We start from the raw sequence: 15,453 nt of genomic DNA on the forward strand, positions 1-15,453 counted from the left end.
TGGATCAGTTTGGAGAAAGTTCAATGAATGCAGGTAGCAGTGAAGTTCATAATTTTGAAGTATATCAATTTTATTACATGTACATAAAAAGAGAAATGTTGACCTAGAGAGCTTCCTAATCATCCCCACACCTATTTCTAAAACTAAAATTAGACTTAATTGTTCTATTGTGGAGTGTAGAGATAAGTTTGTTGCATTATGTATGTGCTTTGGGTAGGTTTCTATTTCCCACTTACCAGAGAATTGAATTATCAATGAAACAAAATATAAAAGTAAACATTTTAATAAATATTTACAAATGAATGCGGTCTTTATCACATTTACAAATAAAGAGAGTATAATATAACAAAATATATTCCGTCAATATTAGTAAAGGTTCGTAGGTACTTACCTAACGCTCTGGGACGACCTTTCAACGCAATGAAAGATAATGAGTCCGATTACACCTTAACACTTGCGACCCGCAAGACATCCACCTACTTTAATCAGTATTTTATAAAACTAATTATTGCTCTGATATTTGACAGTGAATTTAAACATGATGAATAACCCCAAAATAGGGTTCACATAACTATTTACACTTACAAGGCTGGAACATAACAGCTTCAGTTTTAAGCAAAAACACTGCATATTACAAAAAATCTCATTCATAACCAAAAGGCAACTACATAATATTTAAAACTTATAGTATATAGTTCATTTACTGTTTTATTTGACTTCTAATAGTATTTGACTACTTTTATACACATCATATGAAATTGGTGTTTGGCCACAATGTAATAAAACTTCAATTTTCATAGATTTTTTATCTTCAGATCTTACAATATGCTATGATAAATGCGTTTTGTTTTTTATAAATATTGTTGTGAATCGAATAACACTCTACTCTAATCTATATATTTAAAATTTTACATAATGTGTGATTTCTGTTACCGCGACGGTATCGAAATATGTATATAACATTAATTCTACTAGTGTGTCCGTGTATAAATTTGGCATCAATTTGATATATAACAATAATTTTCTATTTCCACAATTAGTGCACAACATTGTTTTAGCTATTTTAATATAAAACTACATAATGAAATCGAAATTTATTCATTCCTTCAAGTATGATCCTTGCAATATATTTTTATAATCTGTAATGCTGGAATCTGAATGCACCATATATTCCATGGAAGCTGTCTTCAGTCTTGCTTGCACGATGCAGTGAGTCACTCAGCTTCGCAGTATTACCGGTATAGGCGCGCGAAATCACGAAGTAATCTTGTCATTTCCTTGCATTTATTCGTCCTGAAAAAAACAGTATTTTTTTAGGTGGTCGGTGGCGGCGGCGGGCGGGCGGCAGGGCGGGCTTACCTCGCGGCGTAGGCGTGGAACTGCCAGCACTGGTGGTCGGTGGCGGCGGCGGGCGCGGCGGGCGGGCGGCAGGGCGGGCGGCTTACCTCGCGGCGTAGGCGTGGAACTGCCAGCACTGGTGGTCGGTGGCGGCGGCGGGCGCGGCGGGCGGGCGGCAGGGCGGGCGGCTTACCTCGCGGCGTAGGCGTGGAACTGCCAGCACTGGTGGTCGGTGGCGGCGGCGGGCGCGGCGGGCGGGCGGCAGGGCGGGCGGCTTACCTCGCGGCGTAGGCGTGGAACTGCCAGCACTGGTGGTCGGTGGCGGCGGCGGGCGCGGCGGGCGGGCGGCAGGGCGGGCGGCTTACCTCGCGGCGTAGGCGTGGAACTGCCAGCACTGGTGGTCGGTGGCGGCGGCGGGCGCGGCGGGCGGGCGGCAGGGCGGGCGGCTTACCTCGCGGCGTAGGCGTGGAACTGCCAGCACTGGTGGTCGGTGGCGGCGGCGGGCGCGGCGGGCGGGCGGCAGGGCGGGCGGCTTACCTCGCGGCGTAGGCGTGGAACTGCCAGCACTGGTGGTCGGTGGCGGCGGCGGGCGCGGCGGGCGGGCGGCAGGGCGGGCGGCTTACCTCGCGGCGTAGGCGTGGAACTGCCAGCACTGGTGGTCGGTGGCGGCGGCGGGCGCGGCGGGCGGGCGGCAGGGCGGGCGGCTTACCTCGCGGCGTAGGCGTGGAACTGCCAGCACTGGTGGTCGGTGGCGGCGGCGGGCGCGGCGGGCGGGCGGCAGGGCGGGCGGCTTACCTCGCGGCGTAGGCGTGGAACTGCCAGCACTGGTGGTCGGTGGCGGCGGCGGGCGCGGCGGGCGGGCGGCAGGGCGGGCGGCTTACCTCGCGGCGTAGGCGTGGAACTGCCAGCACTGGTGGTCGGTGGCGGCGGCGGGCGCGGCGGGCGGGCGGCAGGGCGGGCGGCTTACCTCGCGGCGTAGGCGTGGAACTGCCAGCACTGGTGGTCGGTGGCGGCGGCGGGCGCGGCGGGCGGGCGGCAGGGCGGGCGGCTTACCTCGCGGCGTAGGCGTGGAACTGCCAGCACTGGTGGTCGGTGGCGGCGGCGGGCGCGGCGGGCGGGCGGCAGGGCGGGCGGCTTACCTCGCGGCGTAGGCGTGGAACTGCCAGCACTGGTGGTCGGTGGCGGCGGCGGGCGCGGCGGGCGGGCGGCAGGGCGGGCGGCTTACCTCGCGGCGTAGGCGTGGAACTGCCAGCACTGGTGGTCGGTGGCGGCGGCGGGCGCGGCGGGCGCGCGCGGCAGGCGGGCGAGCGCGCCGCGCAGCCAGTCCACGCCGTGCGCGCGCTGCCACGACACCAGCTCCACCATCACCTCCGCCACCTGCGTCAACCGTTCACATCTCAGTACCAGTACACATTTCCGGTTGCGTTCCTCTGGATATCCCGGAGTCCTTTACGCAGCGCCGAGCGCGGCCACCTTGGGGTTAGCGCGTTAAAAATCCCACATAACTCTGTATCGCTCCCATGACACCGGGTACCTTTCGGAGGTTTCCCCCTCGAAGGCTCGAAAACATAAAAAAAACCAGTACACTTGAGGGAGTGAACTCTTCAAAATAATAATAAGCTTAACAATCCTTTTTGGTATATTAAGTCGAACTAGATCCATTTAACTTAGGCTTTACCACAAATACAGTTCTATTTGTTTTGTGGCTTTACTTTCAGTGAAATCACAAGGATATAAATAATGAATCACAAGGATTTAAGGAATGAATTGAGTATTTAAAAAAAAAATGGTTGCCTGTAAAGTCGGTTTTACGGGCGAAGATTTTACGTGACAACGTCTTTTTCTCGGTAGAATATTTATTGATATGAATATAATTAAATTGCACAATAGGAACAAGGAATTGAATGAAAATAAGAATTGCACAAATTTTAACTATAGAAATATATTTTGTTTAGTCTCTAGTGCTGCGCGCGCGGCAGACCGATCATAGTTGAGTGGGAGAGAGACGCAAGGCATTCGGCGGGCCTCTCTCTCGTTCGGTGACTCATCGTAACGTTACCGGGCGTTACACTTTTTCATAAGTGACTCCCAGCCGCAACCTAATTTAAGACGTTGTCACGTCAACACGCATATTCGATCTATTTTATGATTTAAGTAATACTAAAATGATAAGAATCAAATATCGAACTTCACAAAAAATATTGCTATTTATGAGTTATATAAATAATCAGTAATTAAATATACCAATTGATTACCTCGGATAGCATGTATGAGTGCAAGTGAATCACGGAAGCCTCTAATAACGCGAAGGTAAGCTCCTCTCCGTATGTCGATATAGTTGTGTTAGCTAGCGCTGTTTAAAAAAAACACATAATTATGTAAAAACCTTTTCGTCGATCATGTTATTCGTGTATTAAGAATTATTATTTGCCTTTTTAGTTTGATAAACTATAAAAGCGTGGGTTTTTATCTTTTAAATCCATAAATTATTTGAATTTGTGCCAAAAAGTAGCCAATATCCGTATATTATTCCTTTAGTATAGTTTTTCAATATAATAGGCATGATGACAAATTTTGAGACGTCACGTTACAAAAGTACAAGCAATTCAATGTCATACCCAAAAATGACGTCTTTCGCTCCCCAATTAGCGTTTCAGACAAGATGGCCGACTGCAGTATTTTATACTTTTATTTTATTGAAAATATAATAAAACTTAAAGTTTTTTTTTAAACTAGGTCATTTTTGAGTATCTTTTCAATATATTGTTTTTAATTAAGTCATTTATTCTTTAATTTTTTAATACTGTTATCATGCCTACTCGGACATAGAAGAATGAAGAGTGGAGGAATTAAAAGATGTCATACCGACGACCTGTTCGTTGTTCGTGCGAGCGTCGGTAGCGCGCAAGAGGTCTGTGAGGAACTTCATCAGCGAGGAGTTGGCCTCGCGGTGGTCGAGCGCCGCGGCTCGCGCGCTGCACTGCAGCACGTCCGGCAGCGCGCCCGAAGACAGGAACTCTAGTGGAAGCCGCTGGAGGTACCTGCGGGCAACATGGTCTTTATTTATTTATTTATTTTACCAACAGCTTAACAAACAAAACTTATAAACTATAATATTATACATATACAACTGTTCTATATATGTAAGCCAATTATAGGCCTGTACAGTTTACACATATGACATGTTATAGACGTGTCGGTTCATTGTCTATGTATTGTTGTTCTCATTGGAAAACTAACCGTATGCAAAGTCGGAACAGATCGTCCACAGTGTCGGGGTTATCCCTCAACCCCTGCGGCGCGGCGAGCAGCGTCAACGCGCGCGGCAGCAACGCGTGCAGCAGGTGCGTGAGCGCGGCGGGAGCGGCCGGCGCGGTGGCGAGCGCGTCCGCGAACACGGCGGCCAGGTACAGCACGCAGGGGTGCGGGCGCTGCGCGTACAGCGCGGGGAAGGCGCGCACGAACTCCGGCAGCAGCTCGGCCGCCGCCTTGCCCGCCGCGCGCACCGCGAAGCGCACCGTGCGGCACGCGCGCTCCATCACGCGCCCGTCCGCTATGTACCTGCACGCCGACGAATTGTACCGAGTTACAAGAAGCTTTTAGCGTGCAGTCTACGGGATGGTTAGTGGTCATTTCTGTGCCCGCACACCTGTCAACTACCTCTAAAATTCCTACCTCAAGTTCGCAATAATATCATTGATAATTTGGTAACGCCTCGAATAAGTATATCTGTCTTCACACCCTTTAATGCAGAATACAGCAGCCGCACACATTATTGCGTTCTGAATTGAAAAGGATGATAAGAACTACTTATTAGTTATTACTAATTAGATCACCAATTTCACACCTAGGTAGACACATTGATCGGTTAATACAATTTCATAAAAGCATGTCTATTTTACGTTATCAAAAACGAATCAATAAAGGCCAATTCGCAACGAGTACAGGGACTTAGTATAGTAGTCCCTCATAAAATAGAACTTCAAATGTAACATCCGCACTAACTTGTCCATAATATCGTTGATAACAGGCCAGGCGTCCTTGAAAGCGGGCATGCAGGGGTGGTTGCTGCCCGGCGGCGCGGCGGGCGCGTCCACGTCGCGGAACAGCGCCGCCAGCCGGTCCAGCCACACCGCCGGGTCCGAGCTCGAGCCCTTGCGCAGCTCCCGCTCGCCCTTCAGCAGCTCCCTCAGCCCCAACAGCTGGATCGCGGCCGCCTCGCGCATCGCAACCTCTAGCTGCAATTTGTGGATATATTTAGTGATTTTACATCATACTTAAATGAAAGTATAACAACAGTAATTGATAGTATCTTGCATAATATTTGATTTTAATTTATATTATATTTCATTTAAATTAAAGATTGTCTCGTCATACATACATATTTAAAATTTTCTATTATTTTATAAATATTATGTTCCAAATAGTAAACATGGAATTAACAATATGTGTTACAAAATGTAATAACTTTTGTCTTAAGAACATCACATTAGGAATTAGGATACCTTTTTTAGGATTATCGTGAGTATCATGAACATACATGAAATACCATCCCCTTAAAATAAAATTACCCATTTAGTAGATTCAATTCTGTACACGTGTACATATGCACCATCAGAAAAATCTTCAATCAATCACCGGCTCTTTAGTATAAATAAGCAAGGCGTGTATAAAAGGCAGTCTCTGGTTGTGCGGCAGCAGGCGGCCAGCCGCGCAGCCAGCGCTGTAGCTGGCCTGCGGTGTGTCCCTCGTGACGTCACCTGGTCGTGCGGCAGGCGGCCGAGCGCGGCGGCCAGCGCGCGCACCAGCGTGGCGGCGGCGTGCGGCGGCAGGCGCAGCGAGTCCGCCAGTCGCGCCGCCTGCAGCAGCGCTGCAGCGTGCCCCGCAGCCTGTGACCGACACGCAGCGCAGATGTTCTGTAGGACACACACACAAAGACACATTAATATAGAAATTTGATATTACATATGTTATTGTTTAAGTACGTTAAGAGTGATATAAAAAACACATTATGGACTATTGTCCCACACTACTATATATATCCAATTATAACTAAGAACCATTTTACAAACCTCTTTAAAAAAACAGCAAGATATTTGTAATCATTGATAGATAATTATTTAAATCTATGTGAATACCTCGAGAAACTCAAAATTCAAATATATCCTCTAAGTTTATCTCTTTAAAATTACTGATGTCTTAAGTAATATTTAATTATTTTATCAATAATAAGATAACTATCAAATTGACTTTTATTAACACACTAATTTTCATGAAGTCTATAAAATCCCGGAAACATAAAATAAACTGTAAAAAATTGCCAGTCCCGGAAGAAGTAAATATGATTAGTTAGGATTAGTCGGTTGCAGTTGACCTGCAGCGCGGCGGCGGCGGCGGGCGCGAGCTTGGCGTCGGGCAGCGCGCGCAGCAGCGTCTGCAGCGCGGGCGGCAGCCACTCCGCGTGGCGCTGCACCCACTCGCCCAGCTCGCCCAGCACCAGGATGCAGGTCTTGCGCACCGCCGGGTGCGCGCTCTCCTCCGGCATCGACAGGATCGCCTCCACCACCTTCGGCACGTACTCGTACTCCTCCCTGCGACATTATACCAACACAAATATAAACTTAAAAATAAAATCTTATATATAAAATTCTCGTGTCACAATGTAATTTACCGTACTGCTCGGAAGCAGCTACCGATTATCACCAAATTTTATATACATATTCAGTTGGTCTGAGAATCGGCTACTATCTATTTTTCATACCCCTAAATGATAAGGATTGTTCACCCTTAACATTTTTTTATTTATATGGTAACACAATGTTTGCCGGGTCAGCTAGCAATCTATATTATCTTTCTAATTATCTATCTTTACAATTTCTTTTTATCTATAATAGCAATAATTAATGGTCATTATTATTTATAAATTATCAACCTAACTAATGATCCAAAAAATCACAATAAATTAGTGGACAGAGGCAAGTTATTATACCAACAGACTTACGGTAGTATGTTTTTGGCGACAGCCTGCATGATGAATAACGCAGCCTCCATTTGCTCCCATGATGTCTCTGACTGGAGCGCCGTGAACATCTGCCGGAACACCGCGCTCGACCCCACCATGAATACCACATCCTTGATCAGCTCCATCACTTTCATTCGAAACTCCTGAAATCAATTATAGATTTAATCTTTCAATTCAATATGACAACCCGTGTGGCGGTGTGGTCACCATACCGGTCTGACGCGCAATGGGTTCTGAACAATGAATTTGGATATCTAGTCCGGGTTTGGGTGTTTGCGTATTCGTCTTTTTGTGTGTTCATGGCACCCACAATACAAGGAATCCAGCTGTAGGGCTGTGAGTACAGAAATTTTAGTGTAAAAGTGCAAAAATGCATCAATGCCAGCCTGTGACTGAAGTTACTTAAACTAGATTGATTCATTATACACAATTTTAATCGTTTATCACTCATTAAGCTTAGTCCATCTAGGACTAAACATAAACGGGACAAGACTAAACAATCTACGATTTGCCGATGACTTGGTTATATTGGAAGAGAATCCGAAAATACTGGAAACCATGATACAGACCCTAGCAGATAGAAGCAGAGACTTAGGCCTAGAAATGAATTTGAATAAGACAAAGATGATGACAATTTCTGAAACTGTAGACATATCAAGGTAAAGGAATAGACCTTTGACATCTGTATTCTCCGCTGCATAACATAGGGCTGCGAACCTGGGCTTTAATTTGATATCAAAGGGACAAACTAGTCAGGTGTCAAAGAGCCATGGCGAGGAGCATGCTGGGATTGAGGTTGAAGGACAGAGTTAAGAATGAGGATATTAGGCAAAGAACAGAACTGACAGACATTCTACTACATATTGACTGTGTGAAGTGGAGATGGACAGGGCACATGCTACATTGTGTGTAGAGAAGTGGAGCAAGCAAGTCTGATACCCACGGGACGGATCTAGCACAAGAGGTCAAAAACAAAGAGATGGGAGGACGACATAAAATTAACCTTAGGTCCCCTCTGGCTATGAATAGCAAATGACAGAAAACAATGGAAGGAGTCAGAGGAGGCCTATGCCGCAAGGAACACCAAATTAAGAGACATTTTTTAAAAATACAGTATTTAATGTATTAGGAAAAATTTTATATAATTTGGAAATAAAGGGCTATCATTATTATATTATTAAGCGTAGTCCAAAATGTTATGAATTCATTTTATATTTATCCCACATTCCCACAATTTTTATTTATCCCACAGTTGATTATCCTATACCTTCATTCTTTATCTATCAAGAAAGATTTGAGCCACTTGATACAAGTGTTAACCTTCATTATAACCAAACAAGGACTGCACATCTATTTCTTTTTAATAACAAAAATGTTTGCTCAGCTGTTCTTATTTAAAAAATGTGGTACAATACTTCTGTTTGAACGAAAGTATTCAAATGTACTCCCCTCAAGGCTTGCAATGCAACTGACATCAACAGTGGATTCAATACATACTTTATTTACAGTTATTTTCAAATGAATTTTAAATAATATGATAAAATTAAAATTTGTCTGACTTACGAAAAATTCATCACCCTCTTCAGGCAGCTGCGTGTGGTCAGGTTCACACTGGCAGTGCCTTGCGAGGGCCTCTATGAGCCTCTCTATGTGGGGTTTGAAAGCATCGATCAACGGTTGGTAATCTCTCTGATATACCTCCTCTGATAACCTGTACCAGAGGTTAAATGTGATTTCTGCTACCTGAAACATTATAAAATCTCACAAATTAGGGTACATCATGACTAACTAAAATGTATGTATGTATAAAGGGGTCCTATCTAAAAACGGGCTTTAACTGTAACTGGATATTCGGGAGATTGATAAATTTAATAAATCTTATTTACATAAAAAAGTTTATATAATAAAACAAAAAACTGTTTTTATACCCTTATGGCTTTAAGCCTGTGAAATGCTTAGGAAATCATTGAGGCCATTAAGATTTTGTCCAGAAATCTTGTGAATTACACAAAACAGCATTATAAATAACTATGTGTCTTGAAATTAGTGTTCTATACCTATATATTCATCATTATAATATAAATAGGCCAAGGTAAAAGAGTTAACAATTAATTTCTCTTTAATTGTGTACATTTTTTTCCTTTACTTTATGTTTTGTTATTGGCTAGTTTTATTGATATCAATTGTGCTAGCATTGGATAAACTAGTCAAAATGTGTTTAACAAAAATTATTTGATATTAATTATTGTCACTTACTTCATAATCATGATGTCCTACACATACTAATGCTAATTCTAAGGACCGCATTGCAAAATGAACATTCCCACTTGCTGTAGCCACTATAATTTTTTCCAAAAACGTTTCAGCTAGCTCTGTGAACACCCGTGCGTAGTTAGCTGCTTTCTCCTCCTCCTCATGGGCCACTGCCATGTGGTAGCTCTCCTCCAAAGATGATATGCTATCAAATAATAGTCTCTCTACTTCATCATTATTGTTATTATCTTCTAAGCAGTGCAGTATTGCACATATACAGTCGGACGCCGCATCATGCAGACTGTTTATAGAATTGTGATCTCTTAAAACTTGTAAACTGAAACCTATAACTGCATTCTGTGGCACTTCCTGTATGCTCATAGCTTTAACTTGTATCCACGAGGTCATACACTTAACAATTTTTAATGCTATCTCGGAATTTTGTGAGCTATTGAGGCTCTCCTTTAGAAATAGGGTCACTACTTGAGAATTTGCTCGTAATTCCGCTTTGATGTCTTCTCTTCTGTTCTCTCCTAGTTTCAGGTTTGAAGAGTCGATTTCTTGAGGTAACACAGTTAATATTTCTAGTAATGCAAAGTCATTTTTATTGGAAAAGAGTTTTATGAGGTCACTGACACAGTTATGCCATGAGGGCATCTGGAGCGCGAGGTCGGCCAGCGCCAGGCACAGCTGCGTGAGGATCGCCGCGTTAGTGTTCGTGCAAACTTCCAGATGTGACACTAAGGAGTCCCGAAGGGACACGACCGCCTCCGGAGGCAGCTCGGACAGGTTATGCTGAACTTTCGAGCGCATCGTCTGCGCCGCGAAGTAGCAAGACGTTACGTCTTTCTTCTGTTGCAACAGCTGGTCGGCGATCTTCCATGAGTGTATCTGCAAAATAACGCATGTTTATTCCCTCGGCATATAGGTCAACGCTATTTTTGAAATAATAATCACACTATTTACTCCAAACGGAGGTATTGAAAAGAAATTAAACATAAAGTGAATGTTGAATACTTACAGATTTCTGAACATCCCCTAACCAAATGGAAGCCTTTTCTTTTTCCGTTCCATTGGGGTTGTTGTACAAGGCGCTTATGGCCTGGTAAACAGTGTCCATTGACGGAGCCTCCATAATGTTTCGCCACTAGTCACAATATGATTTTAAAGCTTCACCTTCAAAACACTGTAAACATTTACTAACATATTAAAACTTACAATTAAAAAATTAAAAAGCACGAATACGATAAATGGCAACGTCAAGCAACGAACGAACGAAAAACGATTCGTTTGTATTCCATTTCCACATTTGACAATACACAGATTAAAAATGGCACATTAATAAAAGATGGCACATGCATAGATTTTGTTCATTCTGCCACTCAATAATCATTGAAAGAGTTGAAGTTATTTGCAGAAAGATTAAACAATGTTGATATTCCCATTATTGAAAGTAAAACGACCATGCTTTTGTATAATTCATGCAAAAAAGAATATCACTATGAAGTAATTTGCAATTTCTGGACGAAATATTCACTATCAGTTTTGTCGCAGTATTGAGTAATCTGTGATTTTTAAAGTGAAGTGTCAAACTGTCAAATCAGGTAAAAAAAAACTTTTTAATTTAACTAGCGGTCGTCAAATACAAATGTTTCTCACGACCTCGTCATTTATTCGCGGTGTTTCTGCATTCACAAAGCAGACATACACGAGAGCGGTACATACAACACAAGTAATCATGGCGCCCGTAAAGGTAAGTACTTAGCTGTTATTCATGTTTGTTTAGTTGACATTACATAACTACCGGCTAATTGGAATCCAAACTTATAGGTTGGTGACAAATTGCCGTCAGCGGATTTGTTTGAAGATTCGCCTGCGAACAAGGTGAACATTTGCGAGTTGACTGCGGGGAAGAAAGTAGTGCTGTTTGCGGTCCCTGGGGCTTTCACACCGGGGTGTTCCAAGACGCACTTGCCGGGTTACGTGCAAAATGCGGACAAGATGAAAGGCGAGGGCGTCGCGGAGATCGTGTGCGTCTCCGTCAACGACCCGTACGTGATGGCGGCGTGGGGAACCCAACATAACACCAAGGGAAAGGTATGTTGAAGTACTTGAAGTTATAACGCAAAGGTATATAGTATGAAATTTAGCCGCCGTACACCTCTGTATGACAATACAGAGGCAAAAAAAAAGTTAGCCATTAAACATAGTAGGTATGTGTATTTTAATATATTTTTCATTACTTAAGGTATAATCAATAAGTTATTCTAAGTATTGTAAAATTATTATCTTGGTCTGATGCTGTATTAAGCATGATTGAATACAATAAGCTATGATATATTAAAAAAAATAACTTCCTAGTTTGTACAGAATATGTACCCACTTTATAGTAAGAGCAGATTGTACCATTTGGTGTAGTCATAATAATTTCTGTATATTTCAAGGTAATACTATTAGGAATTAATTTGCATTTAAATTAAAAATTAAAACTGTAATTAATACTTATTTTTCATTGCTTTTTCTTTCAACCAAAATAAAAGAAATTAAAATTTTATTAAGTAGGTACTTCAAAAAAGTTATATTTAAAGCTGAAAGTCATATATTTAATGTTTACATGTTTTTATCAGTTACAATAACAAAACTATACTGATAATATGTAAGAAGTATAGTTTCAAAACATGCAACAAAGATAAGCTGGTAGTGGCCGGCACTTATTGATTGACCTTCAGGCCACAGTCACTTATAAATAGTTAATTTACTTACCTATACATAATTAATTATTTCTTTATGTTCATTCAAATAACAAGGAATTGAATGTAAATTGAATAAAGCACTTTTGATAATGTTATTTCAAATGCATACTTTGGTATGTCACCTTGCATGAGGTTGTGAAAGTTTTTGTTGTTAAAAAATAAACATTACCATATACAGGGATGTAGTACTGATTATTAAGTAATCAGTTGTTATTCATAATGTTTTTTATAATATTTTTGATATCATAAAATTGAATTGGTCTATTTGTGGAATAACTCAGGTTTTTGAGGGTTTCATTTTATTAGATGGAATAAATCTGGTGATTAGAGTAAATCAAATAATATATTAGTTATACACTTTATACTGTAATACGACTTATCATTGTACTTTTGTTTAGATGTTAAATCAAGGTCAATAAAGACAAGTTAATCACAGCATAGGTCTCTCTACTCTTACTCTTACTCGTATTCTTAGGAAAAGTAGTGTTTAGATATACTTTGTTTATATTTAACATATATGACTTTTGTCTTATGAAGTCACCATCTTATGTCATTGTACTCATTCTGTGATCAGCCTAGTTAACCTAGTGGAAATGCTAATAATGAAAGTTTCACTTTTACTTTATTTTTAGCTTATATGTGCTAAGTTATAATTTTATACAAAACTAATTTAGATGACAAAATTCTTTCTAATTCCAGGTTCGCATGCTAGCAGACCCCAGTGGCAACTTCATCAAGGCTTTAGATCTGGGCACCAACTTGCCACCATTGGGAGGTTTCCGCTCCAAGAGGTTCTCCATGGTGATCAATGACAGCAAAGTTGAGGAGCTGAATGTGGAGCCAGATGGAACTGGCCTGTCCTGCTCTCTGGCTGACAAGATTAAGATCAAGAAGTAATTCCCATTTGTAGCTTTAAGATTCCAACTCATATAATTATGTGACACACACCTAGCTTTACACGGGTCTTAGACTGTTGAAGCACCCCATGTGATATTCCTAATGAAATAAAAATAACTTTTAAATATCAAATGTGAGTTTAATTCAGTACATATGTATGAGGTTTACAGAATGAATCTGACACATTCTAAATAAAATATTATAAAATCTTTTATAAAAATAGCATTGATTGAAGCACTGTCCATACGAAAGTAGATGTAAGACTAGCTGAACACCAGCACGGTCAATTGTGGTTAAGTTTAATTTCCATGGGAGTTTAAAAATAAAAGGCATATAAAAATGGGGTGTTATTATATTGTAGCAATATGTAAAACTGTAACATGTGTAAAAATTTCAAGTAAATCCATCGATTTCTCTTTGAGTTTTGCTGAACATAAACTTTAAAATACATGAAATTATCGGCAAGGCGATGTAATTTTGCATTTTCTTTATGTAATCCAGTGGTAAGGTTCTTAAGCTGACTTAGATTAACTTTTTGTAGTGCTCCCTAAAATTTAATAAAGGGTAATTTTAGACAAGTGAAACAACTGCATTTCTGACTCACTTTTCCATTTACCATTGTTAAGATTCTTCAACAGTTACATCCTACATCCCACGTTACATCCTACAATATGAATTCTATGACATATTCCATGTCCAATTCATGTTGTATGAAGTAACGTGAACTACAACAATATAAAAATATAAGATACAATAAAACAAATATAAGTTACAAATAGAGTTCAATAAAAAATAAAAATATATAAAAACACAAATGAATAATTTTTTAATCTGGCGTGAATTTGGGTATGTCAAATCTGCCACTGTCAGGCTGTCAGACATGTTGACATACGTGCAGTAACGTCAAAGTCAGGCTGTGTGTGTGGGTGGATGCTGGTGTTTATTTTCAAATTTTCACTATTGATATGACTAAAAAATACTAAAACTGACTACTATGTTTACACGAGCACATTATTTCGGCTCTGTATTGTTTATTTTTACATTAATTTACGTTTCGCGTATAGTTTTAAGTGAAATTTTCGAAGACGAGTCCTCGCAAGTGGACGAGTGGTTGGAGCAGAACGAACTTGGCGAATATAAGAAATTATTCAGAGATTATGGTAAGTAGAAGCATAATTCATAAATAATATTTTTCACTCATTCGTATATAACCTGTTAAGCTCCACATTCCAGCCGCAATGCGGATATCTAGTGTATAGTTTAATTTCTATCTTCCTGATTAGTAAATATTGTTTTACTGCAGAATGTATTTTAAATGAACATAAGTAAGTAATTTTATATATTTTCCTTCGAAACTTCCTATGAAAATTTATTCTCCCATGTTCCTTTATGTGTATACAATATATTTTCTTGTATAATAAGTGAGATATTATGAGTACATACATATTAATTAACTCTTGTAAATTATATTTTATTAAGTTAAATTATCCTTAATTTTAACAATCCCTGTCGCCTATAATTGACATTGACTATTATAAGTAAAATGAATATTCATTCTTACCTTGGAAATATAAAATGTTAAATAAAGTTACTTACAAGACAGTTCTGATAAGTGAAAGTGCAGTCTGAGTCGAAGATAAGTTTCCATCAGGCGGCCTATAACTGGTTTTGATATAGAAAAAAAAACACAAAACATGTTTAATAAGAATTTCTGTGTCTGAATATTTAAGAACAGAAATTTTGATAAAAACTGTACGTAAATTATGTTTTTGTTGCAAATTTATATGTACAGTGGATTTTAATTGTGCAGTGTTTTTATATAAATGAAATAATCTTTCTTGCGTTCAGTCATTTCATAATTATGTATCATTTACAAAATGATTGGTGTTGGTTGCTTTATTTTGCCACTATTGCAATATCCATAAATTCTAATAATTATTATTTATATTATGTCTAAATTAAAACGCTTGACTGCTAACATTAATAATATATTTTAAAATTCATTTTATCATATATAATTAAAATTATTGCATATTTATAAAATATTAAATAGTCTACTTCATATTTTACACTGCCTGCGTCACACTTCTCCCTACTAACTATCTAATAGTGTTAAGTGATCTTTTGTTCTGGTTTGATGCATGTGGTCTTGAAGACACATGTGATATGAGATGTTCATTATTCAACCTT

At 40.5% G+C, this 15,453-nt stretch overlaps 3 protein-coding genes across 3 annotated transcripts in view; 2 read left to right on the forward strand and 1 right to left on the reverse strand.

Annotated features, from left to right (window-relative positions):
- Positions 1-267: 267 nt before the first annotated feature.
- Positions 268-10,939, reverse strand: Tnpo-SR (transportin 3). The gene is made up of 12 exons (XM_073083124.1): positions 10,635-10,939; positions 9,617-10,504; positions 8,924-9,103; positions 7,340-7,503; positions 6,713-6,929; positions 6,099-6,254; positions 5,344-5,576; positions 4,579-4,899; positions 4,204-4,379; positions 3,594-3,691; positions 2,564-2,715; positions 268-1,293 (listed from the first exon to the last, which is right to left on the reverse strand). The coding sequence occupies exons 1-12, from the start codon at positions 10,746-10,748 to the stop codon at positions 1,233-1,235; spliced, it is 2,760 nt and encodes a 919-aa protein (XP_072939225.1). The 5' UTR covers positions 10,749-10,939; the 3' UTR covers positions 268-1,232.
- A 248-nt stretch (positions 10,940-11,187) lies between these two features.
- On the forward strand, positions 11,188-13,395 carry Prx5 (Peroxiredoxin 5). Its single transcript, XM_073083127.1, has 3 exons — positions 11,188-11,366; positions 11,444-11,710; positions 13,066-13,395. The coding sequence occupies exons 1-3, from the start codon at positions 11,262-11,264 to the stop codon at positions 13,261-13,263; spliced, it is 570 nt and encodes a 189-aa protein (XP_072939228.1). The 5' UTR covers positions 11,188-11,261; the 3' UTR covers positions 13,264-13,395.
- A 781-nt stretch (positions 13,396-14,176) lies between these two features.
- The window catches only part of LOC140749843 (apoptosis-resistant E3 ubiquitin protein ligase 1), a 42,122-nt gene continuing 40,845 nt past the window's right edge, over positions 14,177-15,453 (forward strand). The window contains exon 1 of the mRNA XM_073083055.1: positions 14,177-14,423. Coding sequence (XP_072939156.1) covers positions 14,258-14,423 — 166 coding nt within the window. The 5' untranslated portion in view covers positions 14,177-14,257. The remainder of the gene's footprint in view (positions 14,424-15,453) is intronic.

The sequence above is a fragment of the Epargyreus clarus genome, unplaced genomic scaffold, assembly GCF_041222505.1.
Source record: "Epargyreus clarus isolate Ecla_fem2 unplaced genomic scaffold, WU_Ecla_fem_2.2 ptg000018l, whole genome shotgun sequence".
Lineage (NCBI taxonomy): Eukaryota > Metazoa > Arthropoda > Insecta > Lepidoptera > Hesperiidae > Epargyreus > Epargyreus clarus.

What these genes read in the sequence shown, in the direction of transcription:
- Tnpo-SR (XM_073083124.1), bottom strand. Translation starts at nt 10,748, where the DNA reads ATGGAGGCTCCGTCAATGGACACTGTTTACCAGGCCATAAGCGCCTTG. An exon ending in CCGCCGCCGCCGCGCTGCAG is followed by an intron (nt 6,255 to 6,712) that starts GTCAACTGCAAC and finishes TGTGTCCTACAG; the next exon opens with AACATCTGCGCTGCGTGTCG. An exon ending in TTCCACGCCTACGCCGCGAG is followed by an intron (nt 1,294 to 2,563) that starts GTAAGCCGCCCG and finishes TGTTTTTTTCAG; the next exon opens with GACGAATAAATGCAAGGAAA.
- Prx5 (XM_073083127.1), top strand. Translation starts at nt 11,262, where the DNA reads ATGTTTCTCACGACCTCGTCATTTATTCGCGGTGTTTCTGCATTCACA. An exon ending in TAATCATGGCGCCCGTAAAG is followed by an intron (nt 11,367 to 11,443) that starts GTAAGTACTTAG and finishes CCAAACTTATAG; the next exon opens with GTTGGTGACAAATTGCCGTC. An exon ending in AACATAACACCAAGGGAAAG is followed by an intron (nt 11,711 to 13,065) that starts GTATGTTGAAGT and finishes TTCTAATTCCAG; the next exon opens with GTTCGCATGCTAGCAGACCC.